This window comes from Lepidochelys olivacea (genome assembly GCF_965140295.1).
Source record: "Lepidochelys olivacea isolate rLepOli2 genome assembly, chromosome: 16".
In the NCBI taxonomy this organism is placed as follows: domain Eukaryota; kingdom Metazoa; phylum Chordata; order Testudines; family Cheloniidae; genus Lepidochelys; species Lepidochelys olivacea.
This window is the reverse complement of record NC_140426.1, coordinates 16,739,546-16,754,571: the sequence shown is the minus strand read 5'-3', so window position 1 is coordinate 16,754,571 and position 15,026 is coordinate 16,739,546. Positions and strand designations below refer to the sequence as shown.

At 55.2% G+C, this 15,026-nt stretch overlaps 1 protein-coding gene across 1 annotated transcript in view; it reads right to left on the bottom strand.

The window, feature by feature from the left end:
- Positions 1-15,026, bottom strand: part of HMCN2 (hemicentin 2) — a 112,036-nt gene that overhangs the window by 62,199 nt on the left and 34,811 nt on the right. Inside the window, exons 19-25 of the mRNA XM_084649981.1 lie at positions 14,343-14,455; positions 13,714-13,873; positions 12,762-12,927; positions 7,500-7,627; positions 4,383-4,655; positions 3,593-3,676; positions 906-1,097 (exon numbers count right to left, since the gene is read on the bottom strand). Coding sequence (XP_084506107.1) covers positions 906-1,097; positions 3,593-3,676; positions 4,383-4,655; positions 7,500-7,627; positions 12,762-12,927; positions 13,714-13,873; positions 14,343-14,455 — 1,116 coding nt within the window. The remainder of the gene's footprint in view (positions 1-905; positions 1,098-3,592; positions 3,677-4,382; positions 4,656-7,499; positions 7,628-12,761; positions 12,928-13,713; positions 13,874-14,342; positions 14,456-15,026) is intronic.

Sequence of the window (15,026 nt, the reverse complement as noted above, 5' to 3'; positions counted from 1 at the left end):
CCAGCACAGTGGGAGAGGGCTTGCCCACACGTTCCATGTACGTCTGGGAATGGACTCTCCAGGTGACGAATGACGGGTCTGTGCCTATCAGAAAGCTGCCTGCACCCAGCTAGCAAAGAGGGCGAAGTGACCTTGGCTGGAACAGAGAGGGCATCCAAAGTGCCTGGGGAGCTGGCTAAAAGTTCCTTGCCACATTCTGGCAACTGGACAGGACATACTGATGGAGGTGAGGGGCTGGGGTTGAGGAGAGACTCTTTGCTGACCCACATCCTAGCCCCCTGATCTGAGCGTGCCCAGAAAGCAGGTCGTGGGGGAGCTCAGGGGCTGAGCAGCCTCCGGGGTCCAATGTGGTGAGAATCTGTAGGAGTCAGTGAGACATTCCCAGTTAGGAGACTGGTTTGTTTCTGTATCTCCTGGCTCTGGAGCCTTGCCTGCCTCCTCCCTTCTCACCTGCAGGAGGAGCTCTCCATGAGCCCCTTTCAGCTCCAGCACTGGGGGCTCACGGTGATGAGGCTTTAAAGTGAAGCCTGAAGCTTCCCAATTCATTTGTCCCTGACACCCCTCTGCCTGTCCTCCCGTCCCCGCACATGGCACAGGGGTGGGAGGCAAGCGGCCTTCTCTAGGGAGCTGACCCCCATGTTCCCCAGGATGCCAGGAGATCAGAAATATTAGGACTTTGCCCCAACATCCCTCCCCCCATACAGCTCCGCCAGCTCAGCTCTGGACAGCCCACCGGAGTCCACACTCTGCTCCCAGGCCCAGACTCAGCCTTCAGTTCCCACGGGGGGGATTGCCCGTGCTGGCAACAGAGAGTGCACACCAGGACCGGGTATGGAGCCCCATCTGCTGCACCCGAGCACCCTCCCAGCACTGGGATCTGCTCCACCCACGCGGCCCCCTCTTACCGTAAACCACGAGCTTGGTTCTCCTCTGCACAGAGCCCGCCTCATTGGTCGCCAGGCACGTGTAGTCTCCGCTGTCACTGGGCAGCACAGAGCCGATCACCAAAGAGCCCTCGTCCAGCACCGAGGAGCCCGGCAAGCTGCCCAGGAGCTCGGCAGAGTTCTTTAGCCAGAGGACGGCTGGCTTCGGCACGCCTATGTGATAGCCAAGGAGGGGAGGGTGGATCAGCCAGACAGCTGCAGCTCTCTCTAGGCAAGAGCAACTCGCGCAGATGCCCCGTGTCACCCCCACTCCTTGATGCCCCTGCCGCAGCCCCACACCCCAACTTTTGGGGAAGTAGAAGCTGCAGGGTGGGTACCACCTGTTAGAGGAATAGGTGCTGCCTGCAAAATTTGGATTTCAATACACACCCCTAAAACGTATGGTGGTGCTCAGAGCAAGGGGTCTAGTCTGAGTCCTATCTCGGGCGGTAGCTAGCTCCTGGATGGGGCTACCCTGCCTGCCATACCCTGCTCAAGGTCAGTTCCTGAGTGCCTGTCTGGTGCCCCCTTTCAGCGCTGCCTTTGGTGGCCGGCCCACCCCACACGTGAAATGCTTCGCACACCAAGAAGTTGCTCCCAGAGCACTGTCGGAACAGTGGTCTCAAATCAGCATCGGTGCGCAGCATGCTGACAGCCACAAGGAGGCGCTCCAGGTACAGTTTTACATCCCAGCTCCATCCCTCCCCTGCAGTGCCAGGCTCAGCTAAGGGAAAATTAACAGCACCAATCTCCCCGGGGGAAAAATCAGCCAGGAGCTACATCCCCTCACGCCCACCCCACCCAGAGGGCATTGACTGACATGCCACCCCCAGGGCGGTCCTTGGCCATGCAGTGATGACTGCACCCTGGGCTGACTGAGGCCAGAGGCACCGTTATCACCCAGTTACAAGGACACCCCCACCCCGCCTCGACTTACAGGGGATGTTGCACATTCGCACTGCACTGACCACATCTTCCTAGCAAGAGCGAATCGTGGCACCTCCCCTGCACGCAGCACGGTACCGTCCCCCCCCCATGCAGAGCTACCCAGCAGGCACCAAGCCTGGCTCCTTTCCAGCTGCTCCGACAGGCAAACGGGCTGTTCTGGGCAAGGAAGTGCCCAGATTCCTATCGAAGCCACTGGAGACGAGGGAAAGGAGCCTGTACCATGTGGCCTGCCAGCACTCCACCGACCACCACCAAACGTGCCCCGGACAATAGGCACATTGTGCTGTTGTGCCGTAATGTCTGCTCCTTCCTGCTACTATAAATCCTGTCTGCTGTGACTGGCGACTTCTCTGCCCTCTCCAGCTAAGGCTGCCCCAGTGGGTGAGTTAGGAGCAGCACCATGCCTGGCGCGAGAGTCTGGATTCCCAGCTCACTCCTGAGCCAGCAGAAGGAGAGACGGAAGGCAAGGAGCAAGGATGGAAGGAGTAAAAGAAAGAAAAGCCAGGGCAATTTCTGCCTATCTTCCTATCCCAGGACTGGGGATGTTCCCTGAGGCTGCTCCACCTGGGACAAACACCCACCAGTCTGCATCCAAGACCCTGTGCATCCCGGGAGATCAGGGCACTGCCCCCTCCGCTCCCAATCCAGACGTCAGGAAGCTGTAGCTACTGCAGGAGTTTTCATCTGAGATCTCAGGCCCAATGAGACCCCGAATGGCTGCAGGTTATTTATGCTTTCCAGGGAGCAGGTGGAGAAAACCAACTCAGGGCAGATCTGGAAAGAGCTAGCTGGGGAGAAGGCAGGGCGGGATGGGGATGCAGTAAGAATAACCCCGCTTCTTGCGTTTCCCTGGGTACTCCTGGCTGTGGAACTGACCCGCGGCTGCTCCATCTTTGAGCTCAAGGACTAGAGGTGAGGACCAGGCCAGCTGTGCCACGAAGAACCCGCACGAACTTCAATGCCAGCCATTCAGGTGCCTCGCCATCCCCTCGTGTGCTCTCAGACTGAGTCAGGCCCTGCACTTAGACCTCTCTAAGTGTGGAGAGTGGCATCTTCCACGTCGAGCAGAAACTGCGCCAGCACCAGGGAGGGCCCTGAGCAGCCAGGAGCTGATTCACTGACTCCTTGGAACATCTGAGGTCAGAGGCCGCATGGGCTGGCAGGTAAAGGGCACAGGAGTGGCACTCAGGAGACCTGGGTTCTATTCCCAGCTCTGCCACTGACCTGCTGGTTGAACCTGGGCAACTCGTTTCCATCTGTAAATGGGTATTGCAATATCTACACACCTTGGAGCTCTAGGGATGGAAGAGTCAGCTGTCCGTCCACAGGGCCCAGAAAGCCAGCCCTGGTAGGATGGTTTCCAGGATGGTGGGGATTGCTGAGAACATGGCTGCACCCCAAATATGGACCTGGTAACACCCAGTTCAGAATGGAAGTCCCTCCCAGCCCCTATTAACATCACACACACAGCAGGCAGGGAACTGAGACACAGGGAAAGGGCTGTGGGTAGAGAATTACACTGTGGGTAAATATTATATTTTACACATAAGGAAACTGAGGCACAGATGGGGGGGGTGACTTGCCCAAAGCTTCCCAGGAACTCAGTAGCAGAATCAGGATTAGAACCCAGGTCTCTTGACTCTTAAGCCCAGCACTCTAACCACCAGTCCATGATGCCTGTCTGACATGAGAATCCCCAGCTCCAGGAGTCGGTCTCTTACCTTTGGCAGGGCAGGGCAGGGTGACGTTCTCATGGAGCACTCGTTCTAGCAGGACATCTGCACTGTCATCCAGGTAGGGCGGCTCTGGAGGGGACAGAAGTTGCACCAATGGTTCATTTGGTCCCGTTTGTGACTCTCCGGCCTAATCCCCTAGGGGAGAGTTTGGCCCCCAGTGTCTTGCCCCTGTGGAGACTCGTCTCGGGGAAAGAGAAGCCGAGGTATGAACTAATGGACGTTGGAACGAGCTAGAGCGGGAGCCAGGATCAAGGCAGAATCCATGCGGCACCAGGTTCTGGAGGGGGCTCCAAGGGCGCCCCCACCCTGCTGGGCTGAGACAGACACTCTGCTCACTCTGTCACAGAAGAGGGTTCAGCACAAAGACCTGCTCGTGGCATGTGGCAGCATCAGACCTTCCACCCACATGGCCAGGGAGAGGAAGGGAACCTTGGAATTTGGAAGGATCTAGGCCCCATTGAACCCGAATCTGTGTCTGGAGGAGACTCCTCACTCTCCTCCCAGGCCAGGCCCTTTAACCCCAAGCTGCAGATTGCTCCTGAGTAACTTCCTGGCCAGTGCGTGCTGCCAGTCCTGCTCTGATCCAGAGAACACGAGTCTGTTACAGCCCCAGCTCCAGAGTCAGGCTCTACAGCTCAAGCCCCAGCACCTCCTTCCCTTAACTGTGGGGCCCCGTTCACGCCTTACCACGGCAGCTGTCACCTACAGCACCTTACCACAGGGAGCGCAGTAAAAGAGAAAGAGCCGCGTCCCGCACGAGGGATTCAGCACTCACCCAGCACCTCCACCACAAACTCAATGGTGTCTTCTCCAGCGCTGCTGGCTGCAAGGCACCGGTACCGCCCCGAATCGGAGACCCGCATGTCCAGGATGTTGATCGTCCCATCGGGCCCCTCCAGGAAATCCTGGTCGCCCACCCTCAGCGGTCTGCCGTCCTTGGACCATCTGAGCTTGGGGACTGGATCTCCATGAGCCACGCACGGCAGGTCCAGCGTGTGACCCACTAGCACCTTCAGAAGCTTGGGGCCTGGCTGAACTCGAGGAGGCACTGAAATAAAGCGAATGTACAGGAAGGACAGCACCAAACTGGGAGGCAGCGTAAATGGCTCTTGGAATTTCCTCTGAGCCAAGGATCCTCAGACTCGGAGGTGGGGGTTAGTGTCATTAGCCCCATTGCACAGAGGGTGAAACTGAGGCAGGGTGAAGTGACATGCCCAAGGCCTCTTGGGGATTCAGTGGCAGAGCCAGGGATAGCACCCAGGAGTCCTGAGCCCTTGTTCTCTGCTCTGAACATCGCTAAACTATTCTGTCATGAGAGGAGGAGTCACAGCCCAGTGCCCGCTTCATGGCAGCCCTAGCTATGTATTTTTTCATTCCATATGGGGCTGCTTGATAGTGCTTCAGAGTTGAGATTCTTGGCAAAATTAGCTCCCTTTCGGGCAAAGCTTTTGCCATGAAGACAGAGCCATTCCAGGTTGGGGACATGTACTGGAGTGGGGAGAGAGAATGTGGGTTTGCTCTCTCACAATGACAAAGGCATCTACTGTGCTGAAACAGAGAGGGCAGGGCTTCCCTGCCTTAATCTAATGGCCCCCGAGGACGTTACTCGATGAAAAGTGGGGCCCTGGCCACTTGAGCAGTTCCGGCTGGCTTTACAGGCAGTGGACGAAATCAGCACATGGACTCAGATGGCCTCATCACTTTGTGAGAGACACCAGCCAAAGAAACAGTGATTGCAGGTGAAAAGTATGGTTTACCGGTGAGAGGGAGAACCAGCCAACCGGGGTTCTAGTCTCGCTGTGGGACTTTGGGCAAGAGCAGTTAACCGGTGCATGCCTCGTTTCCCCCTTTGTAAAATGTGGGATTTCCAGGGACCCACTTCACAATGGGATTGCAAGGCTCCATCCGTTAATGTCCACTAAAACCCACGCAGAGCAGTGAATCCTCCTGCACTAGATCCCCACAGCCCAGCGGCCACAGACCGTGTATATCATTGTATGTGCCCATCGGAACCACCTCTCCTTTACAAACACAGCCACCCCATCATCTCGGCCCACTCCACACCACTGCAGCAGTGCGGATCACACGTCCCCAGTCAAGACGTTTGGCTGAGCATGCAGCGTGTTTACGCGCATTCATAAACCATTCACCCTTGAGCTATTTTTAAAGCAGACTGTAACCCAGGGCACCAAGCCTGCATTAAACCCAGCTCTCACCAGCCTTATCAGCCCCGCGCTGAAACGGATGAACAGTCCGTAGAAACCCAACTCAGAGCTTCGCCTCCTCTACTTGAAGCCTCTCGGACTGCTCTCCTGCGCAAGCGGACAGGGGGGCCCTCAATCAAACTACAGGAGGGCTTCACACCAACATAGGGCATGTGATGCCAACTCCCACCCTGTCTGGCAGAGCAGGAGAGCTATCCATCGGCCCCATGTAGGTGAGGTAGGTTCAAACCATGGGCACCGTTGGGGGGGCTCTGATCGGGCCCAGGGAAGAGAAAGAAATCTGATGACCACGTTGAAACGAACATGTAAAGCCAGCCAGGACAGTGCTGGAACAGCAGATGTTGGCTCCTTAATGACTTCAGCGTCTCCTGCATTTCTAACTCGGTAGCACAGTCATCCCTTTAGGTTAAATGCCTGCAATGCTTCCGGGCCAGCAGCAGGATAATTATGTTAGCAGCTGTCTGTATACAGGATCCTGTCGGAGCCTCACATAGCCCCGCCGGGTATGAAGTTCAATACCATGCTGGTCTGGCCGGGAGTCTACATCCCGTCTGCTGGCTTGAGGATGTACGGACACATGGTAGCGATTTGGGCAGTGATCCAATGCTAAGCACAATGTAAGGAAAGGCTGCTGCTGGTCTCAACGGGTGTTGGCTCGGGCCCCGGGTGGGTTGCCCTCTTAAGACACTAGGGTCCGTTTACACTGGGAAATTAGTTGGTCACGTCCTGGAATCTCTCTGAACATGCGACCTTATGACCAATGTCAAGTGACACAGCTGGGGCCGGCAGTGTGGCTGGGACATGCCCTGTCCTGCTACCAGGCACCCCACATCTGGACACAGGCTCCTGAATGGCTTTCAACAAGCCACGCCCAGCCCGCTCTAGCTGGTCCTGAAGTGTTGCCACCCAAACCTTATCCGAGGAAACTGTCTCCAAAGCAGTCAATTTCCCAGCTCAGCCAGAGACCAACGCCCCTTTTTCACTCCTTGTTCCAACCAAGAGTCCTAGGGACCAGGATGTTATTCTTGAGCAGAGGGGACCTGGACGCTCAGGCCCCTGTAGTCAGTGTGAGCAATGCTGTGGCCTGGGGGTGGTCACAATATACCCAGCTGGTAAAGACCCAACAGCAAACACATCAGGACTCATGCAGAGGATCCAGCCTGGGGCATAACAAGGGGCAACGGGGCAGCCTGGTGACTGGGTGCCAGTGATGCTTCCTGGGATGTGAACTAGATAGCAAGAGAAGCCGCCCTAGGAGGCTCCCCCAGACCCCAAATCACTGGCCCAGCATAAACTGAGTCCCCTCCTTTCATCCCAGAATGTTGCCGCCTATTCCCCTTAATGCCCAAATGCTACGGTGATGGGCACCACACCAACTCCCTTGTAAGCTGAGAGATGAAATCGACAGACCCAAGCACTGCCCATAGTAGAACACCATCACCCTGCAACGGGCTCCTGCTCCTTGCCGGGCATATCCAGTCCCTAGAGCACAGCAGGCAAAGGGTACGTAGGACAGAACCCCACGGTTCCCATGCAACCCCCCACCCCTCCACCCCACACTTAACAATCTCAGGGTTCCACTGGCAGGACTGTCCCGCCCCCTCCCCCCATTACAAGGCCTATCTGCCCCAGGGACATGCCAGACAGAGCTCTGCTGGAACAGGCACCTTGGACTTCCAGGCGGTAGCTCAGCGAGGAGTTCCCGGCTGGGTTCACTGCCGTGCAGGTATAAAGGCCGTTGTCAGTCACTCTGGGCTCAGCCAATCGGAGGGAGCCTGATGGGAGGATGCTGTACCTAGATCAGAAGAGAACAGATCAACTAGGGTGATACCCTAAAGGAAAACCCACAAGAGCTGAGCGAACAGCACATGGCCCCGTCTCTGCCTGGGTCTCCCTAAAGCTCTCTTAGCAGCCAGATGCTGTACATCAGCGGGAGATGCCCGTATAATGACAGGGAATAGCATGCATCAGTTGTCAGGGAGAAGCAGAGAAGCCCTCTGTGTACAGTCAGCATCTAAGAAGGATTCCTGTTGTTTGGAAGGGAAACAAGGAAAGGACACTATTCCCTGCGCCCTGTCAGCATGATTAGCACTGGACAGACAGGCCCTGCCCTGAGGAACTTGCAGTCTCTGATGGTGTGAGGAGGGGAGGTCCCTCCCTGCTCCGGAAGACAGCCCGCCTCCAGAGGCCATCTGTACCCCCCACCAGCCTGGGGCCAACGCCAAATCCCCACCCTCAGCCTCAGCTTGCCCTCCAAACATGGCTCTTCCTACGGCATCCCTGGAGGATCTTCCTCTGCCTCACCCTAGCTCCTTCTGCCCCAGAGTCACTCTCTAACCCAGTGATCTCCTGATCAGAGCCTGCCACCATGACTCAGCTATAGTTACCCTGAATCCTTACGCAGGGAACACAAGAGAAGACCTTGAACCTGCCACAGCCGGACAGACACCACAGTCCAGACACAATGCACCAAATGATCAAAGACTGGGGAATGTTCTCCGTGGTGGTGGGAGGCCCATGGAGCTCTCATCCTTGGTGAGCTGCTTCCGCGCATGGCTCAACATGCTAAATCCCTTTGCTCAGCTCCTCCAGACAAAGGAGGAGTGCTCACACTGAGGTAGAAGAATGAGACAGCGTCACACAGAGCTGCCAGTGGCCGGGAGGTCGTTCTTGAGGGTGGCTGAGCTGCCCTGGAGATCGGCTACTGCAGCTGGAGCTGACCGCGTGCTCCCCTCCAGTTGCAACCCTGCCTTTGTCGGGGACCCTGCAGACGTGACATCACCACAGCCTACGTCCGCAGACTCCCTGCTGTGTGCTCCCATCGATCAACCCAGCGAGCGATGAGAGGCGGCTGTCCCCAGGCAGCAAGCAGAGCCAAGGGGAAAGGGTCATGGGGGAGGGGGAGGACTGGAAGCAGTCAAAGGAACTTAGACAGGCAAGAATGGGGAGGGGGAAAGCTCCACTGGGAGATGTTAAATCCAGGTTCCTTCCACGCAGCAATGGTGGCTGTTTAGGTGGGGGATAAAGATCAAGGGGAATTTTAACAAGCTGTAAGGCAGGGAATCACGTTCCCTGTTATTAACCCCAGGACCACGGGCCAATGACCGGACGTTTAAGGAGCCCTCATCTGGTAAGGAGGCGAAGACAGTTTTAACAGAGGTTCCTGCTCGTGAGGGCTAAACGTGATTTGCTTGGTCAGTATGAACCTAGGAAAGTGACTCATGCTGGACAGCAAGTTCCAGTCTCTCTTCAGACCGGCTCTTCCCCACACTGGTGGTAAAAAAACCAAACCTTGGCTCGCTGCTGTGACCCGAGTCAGCTTCATGGACTTCACTGAAGGATGAATTTGGCCCTCCAACGTTAACCCGTGTTAACAGAAATTGCCTCTAAACCCACATCCTGCCACAGATAAAAGCTATTACTGGGCCCCGAACTGCTGCTCTCCCTACACATCTGCTGCACTTAATTCCTAGTTTTGCAAAGCACTCTGCATATGAGAAAAATGATGTAAAGCCCAATCGCTGCATGGCATTGCTGTGCGCTGTTAAACAGCTGCTGCTTTCCACCCCAGAGGTGACTGCATTTCAGTGTCAGCAGACACAGTGTGTAAGCTCTTGCACCAAATTCATCCCGGACATTGCTCCATTGAAGTAAATGAAATACAGTAGGGATGAATTTAGTCCATTCATATTAACTTAAAGGAAAAAACCAATGGAAGGTGGAAAACAATAAACCATTAGTGTTTGCTATGGAGCAGTGAAAAGAAAAGCAATTTACCTCCTACTTCCAGTATATAATCACAGTCAGGCCAAGTTCTGTAAGTCATCACCAATATAACTCCAAGGAATTCCTTCCTGGGAAGATCACTTCCCAAGACTCAAGATACTACCCAGTGTTTTGAGCCGGGGAGAGTGGGAGAGGGAGATGGGAGGTCCGCCCACCCCCTCACGCAGGACTCAGAACGAAATGTGTGTAGTGGTGGCAGTGCTCCAGATACCTGACCACCAGGGAAATATTTCAGTGTGAGGGGTATGTGACTATTCCAGCCCCCGAAGAACCACTCAAGCTGGCAGCTCCCAAGACCACAAGCTGGCGAGAGGAGAGTTTGGTAGGAAGTTTCTCTCTGAAGTCCCCACCACTGGATTTGTTTTCCTCATATGCAGATTCTCTCCCGCTGACACTAACCCGGACTTCGGTACCCCCTCCCACGCACACAGCCATCGCTCCTACCCCTGGAGGGAGGCGCTGGCCTACGCAAAGATTTCCCAACACCAACGCCATGATAAATGTCCGCTGATAAATGGAATCAGCTGCGTGTCTGTAGCAAGGGGCCCAAGTTATGACGTTCGGAGTCAGGACTGTGGTTTGGCCCGCGAAAAGGGGATCGGGATCCAGGTCGGACAGTGGAGGAGTTGGGGGAGTGTAGGGGAGGGTTTGGAATCCAAAGGTTTGGTCCAGGACCCACCGCTCGTTTACATAAGGATACCATAAGGGACTGAACTGCTACACCACTCATCGGAGACAGCCACTGGATGGAGTCAGGAGAAGAAGGATGATCCAGTGGTTAGGGCACTAGGGTTCAAATCCCTGTTCTGCCAGATTCCCTGGGTGCCTCAGGCAAGGCACTTCCCCTCTCTGGGCCTCAGTTTCCCATCTACCCAATGGGGATAATAGAACAGGAGTGCCGAGAGGATAAATACACTGAAGATCGTGAGGGACTCAGAGGGGTTTCTACAAGCACCTCAGATAAATCGAGGAGACTGTGGGTGGCCAGTTACTCTGCAGCCTTCTCTCCTCTATGCACATCACTCTGTGACTTCTCCTTTGATCCCCAGGCTGTTGCTGGGGCCTCCCAATCCCCCGGGATTCCCTGCAGCTAGCCAGCCTCAATCAGACTTTTTTCCCTTAAATGAAAGGCCCTACTCCACACTGGAGCCGGGATTATACTTCACTGATTTCCATGGAGCTGAGCCCATTTAGACCAGACCTGAACTGGGCCCTAAGCTGTTGCTGGGAGGGAAAAAGAAAAGTTGTCTATTTTTCACTTTAAGGCCCAGATATTTCCATCCTGTCATTTTAGTGCCTCAGCTCACCTTGTACTCGCAGAAATAGACCCCAGGTAATCTCCAGCGCAGCAGACGCCAGGGATCATGCATGGATGGCCCAACAGCATCAGTTATTCAAGGTTTAAAGCAAGGACCATGCCCAGGTCAGGAATCTCTTGTACGTTCCATGCAAGATCCTGGTACCAGGACTGCGCAACCCTTGCACTTTTGCGAGCACGGGGAGCCCCCTCCTCTGAAGCATTTGCTGGGTTTGCTTTCAGAGGCTCGCAAGGCTTAGGGCCAGATCCATGCACAAGGAAAGGCTCCTCATGTGAGCAGGGGATGCATTAGTTTGTAGTCTCCTGAGCACCCTCATGGGGGTCAATGGGAGCTCCAGATTGGTGCTCAGCTCCCGCGATCGAGCCCTAAGATTGAAGTACTTTGCAGGCAACCCAGTGCCTTTGGTGTCGGTGTCTTTAGTCTTCAGAGAACGCCTCTTCCTCTGCATTTTGTACGGAGCCAACCACTGAAAGAACAGAGCTACAGCACTGAGGAGCTGGAGTGACACATGGCGTGTGTGAAGGAGGCTTTTCACTGCCATTTGGCCGGGGATGATTGTATATCAATTAAATCCCAGCTAAGAGCCATAAAACACATTTAGCAGGGATTAGCTGTGCAGTAGATCTGTCTCGAGTACCCCTCAATAAAATACACTTCAACAGGCACTTGGCACAGATCCCCGCTTTAGCCAAGATAGAGTTAAGCACATTCAGATCACATCACTCAACCTTTCCAGGTCCTGCCTTATTCCAGAAACATTCTTGGCTTTCTTTGCTTTGCTAACCTCACTCCCTTGCTCCACTACCTTAAGCAGTAACCGTGACGGCACCAGCCAAGAATGCACAAAAACCCAGCTGTGCTGACGGACGGGGATGGGAAAACAGGACATGAAAAGCAGCCCCCTTCCCCACCACAACCAATGCGTGCACTGCAGCTTAACGGGGGTTGAAAGCAGATGTTCCATCCAGACAGATGTTCGGATAAAAGGCTGGTAGGGACGAATCCAAGAACTCGCTCTGGTTCCTTTCAAGGGCTGTGCCAACTGCGGATATCATCCCAAGGCATTTGAGTCTGTGGGGTCACAGATTTCTCCAGCCAGGCATAGTCTAATCGCCGCTCATAGCAACCAGCAAGGAAAGCGTTCCTGCTGCAACAACACTGAGCTGGGTCCCAACGCCAGCTCTGGGTCCCTGCTCCATCGGCTGGGGCCAGCCCCTGCACCCAGTCACAAAGCACTACCATGAATGTTAACAGGGCTCATGGCTTTGGCTGGGTAGTTATGGGACTTAAACCACATTACGTGCAGTGCTTTCACCATCACCCACGGATGTCAAACGCTCTGTTACTATGAATTAAACAATGCCAACTGCACATCCTTGTGCACCAGGGGACCACTGCCTCACTGTTCCAGGCAGGGAAACTGAGGCAATGTGCCACGGCCACAGGCTGAGCCAACAGTAAAAGCGAGGAGTGGAACCCAGATCTCCTGCCTTCCACTTCCCCAGTTCTAACCACTAGACAATGTCCCCTTCCCATGAAACATGTCAGACCGCTCAGCCCCATCAGATCGCCTCCGGGGCCGAGCGGGCACCATGTGCGTCCAACAGACTTGCAGAAAGGGGCCGTTCTATGTCAATCTCCCACCGTAACTCCGGTGAAGCTGCTGAAACAACAGCAGGCAGGGGTTAGTTTAGTCCGTAGCTGCTAATCTATTCTGTGTACAGAGTCCCAAGAGCTTAAGAAGGAAATAGATAAAGCTGAGGGGCTCCTAACAATGAGCCCATTAGGCTCCCCCAGCTTTACGCCTTCTAGCCCGTTCCTTACCTTGCTGTGGTGAGAGGCAGCGGCCGGGTTTCCTGAGTCCATATGACCAGTGGGGACGGCGATCCCTGAACTTCACAGGGCAGTGTCATTTCCTGCCCAACCACGGCGAAGATTCTTATTGGTCCTGTTGACTCACGTGATCTGTTCCTGCTAATCCTGGGTTTAGCTAGGTTGGTGGGACAAAGAGGAAAGTGAGGCTGGTGTCCAGGCTGAAGAGCTCTTGGGTTTTAAAGGCCTTTCCTGACTCAGTGAATTTAGCGCCCGGGAAAGTTGCAGGGAGATGGGCTTCCATGGGGCTACGTCACTGAAGTCCTTCACTATGCACATCCATAGCCGCTCAGGACAAATGCCAGCTGTATTACTGCCCTACGCAAGACCAGTGCCCCAGGGTATTAGCAGTAAGAGACAGCCCCTGCCCCAAACAGCTTATGCTTGCAGACAAAGGGCCAAGTGAGGAGAAGGAGGCACAGAGAAGGGAAGTGACTTGCCCAAGACCATACAGACAAGTCAGCTGCAGAGCTAGGAATATAATCCAGGTCTTCTGATTCCTAGAGCAGTGCCCTAACCACTACACCACGCTGCCCCTGCACGTTCCCTAGAAGCCCCCTGCATGGGGCAGTATGAACTCCGGGCAACCGTGAGGCTCCCATGGGCTAGGCCGGGCTTATTCACGACTCCTAGAGAGAGCTGGAGGCTCAGTAGCAAACAGGGAAGGGAAGGAAATGTTCACTAGAAGAAGAGAGTGTCTGTCTTTCTATCGGGGCTGAGAGGGCTTGGGAAGGGGGAGAGAGCCAGGAACAGGCTCAGCGAGTCCCGAGGTTCCTATTAATGCACCTGGAGGGTGCTGAGCTCCCTTCTGCAGTCAGCCCAAGGCTGGCCGGTAGAGGGGGCCATTTTAACAGGCCGCATCCTTGGCTGGGTCTTCCCCAAGCAAGCGGACAAGCGGACTCACTGTTGACAAAGAGCTGGATTTCCCGGCTGGCGGAGCCCCCCAGGTTGGTGGCCGTGCAGACATAGACACCTGAATCTCCAGCAGAGGGCAGGGGGATCAGGAGGCCCCCGTCGCTGGGGATGTGGTAGTGGGGGCTCCGGGAGGAAAGGGGCTCCAGTTCCTTTAAAGGAAAAGAACAAACAGCAGGGGCTTCGATATTAACTGAGTCACCAGCCAGGGGTGGGAGTGGGGGTAAACATGGGAAAGAGGAGCTAGGTTGGTGCTTTTAACCCTTCTCCCACTGGATTCCCTCAGGAGCATCCATCTCAGCTCCTGGATGCTCTGGGATCTAACCCCTCTCCCCATTCCAGATACACGGGGCAGCCTTAAGGCCAATCTCTCTGGCCCTGTCTACACTGGGAAATGGCACTGCGTTAACCACAACTCAGCAGTCAGTGGGGACCTCAGGGTTCACCCCAACCAGCTGAGACAACCTGACACAGGCCAGTCCCTGTCTGCAGCAGGCAGTGAGCCGGTTGACGCGTTCTAACACACCCCTGGCTGGGATTCCTTTGCCAATATACTGCTAAGGAAGAGTCATCTTTCTGCCCCCCTCCCACCTTGACCAAGCATTAGAGCCTCCACCCTACCTTTGTCCAGGTCACAGTGGGGAAGGGAACTCCACTGGCATTACACGGCAGGGTGACAGCCACTCCCTCATTGGTGCTATAGAGGGCAGGACCAGGCTGAATGCTGGGTGGAACTGTAAGCGAGAGAAGCATCCCCCTTACTGCTTACTACTGACTGAGAACAGCGAGGGAGGGCCAGAGCTCAGGGCTCGATTTCCAAGTGCTTGGCACCCACAGCTGCAAGAGGTCTCAGCTCCCACTCAGCCATCTAATTATGGGCCAAATCTGCAAGCGCGCTCAGCAACCTGTGGCGACCCCAATGGCCTGGTTTTCAAGGGAGCCCGGGTCCTTTTGAAAAGGCCGTGCCAAGCCCTTCGGAAAAGCTGGCTACTTAGTCGAGGGCCAGCTTCTGAAAACAGCTCAGCTCTCCTGGCCAGAAGTGACCAAATGGGAGCCGAGTGCTTTAGAAAAAATCTAGCCCCAGTTGGGAGTGCTGGGCCCTTCTGAGAATTCCAGCTTGACAGTCACTGTCCCCGAGGCAGCTCCACCAGCCTCAGAAGCCCCCACTACGTGTCCCCCCATGTCCGTGCCTTTCAGTCAGCTCGCCCAGGAGTTTTAGTGTGCAGCTGAAGTCTACTTGTCCAGAATCGAATTGCACTTGTGCAGGCCAGTCAGATGTCCCAGCGCTGCTAGATCATAGGAATT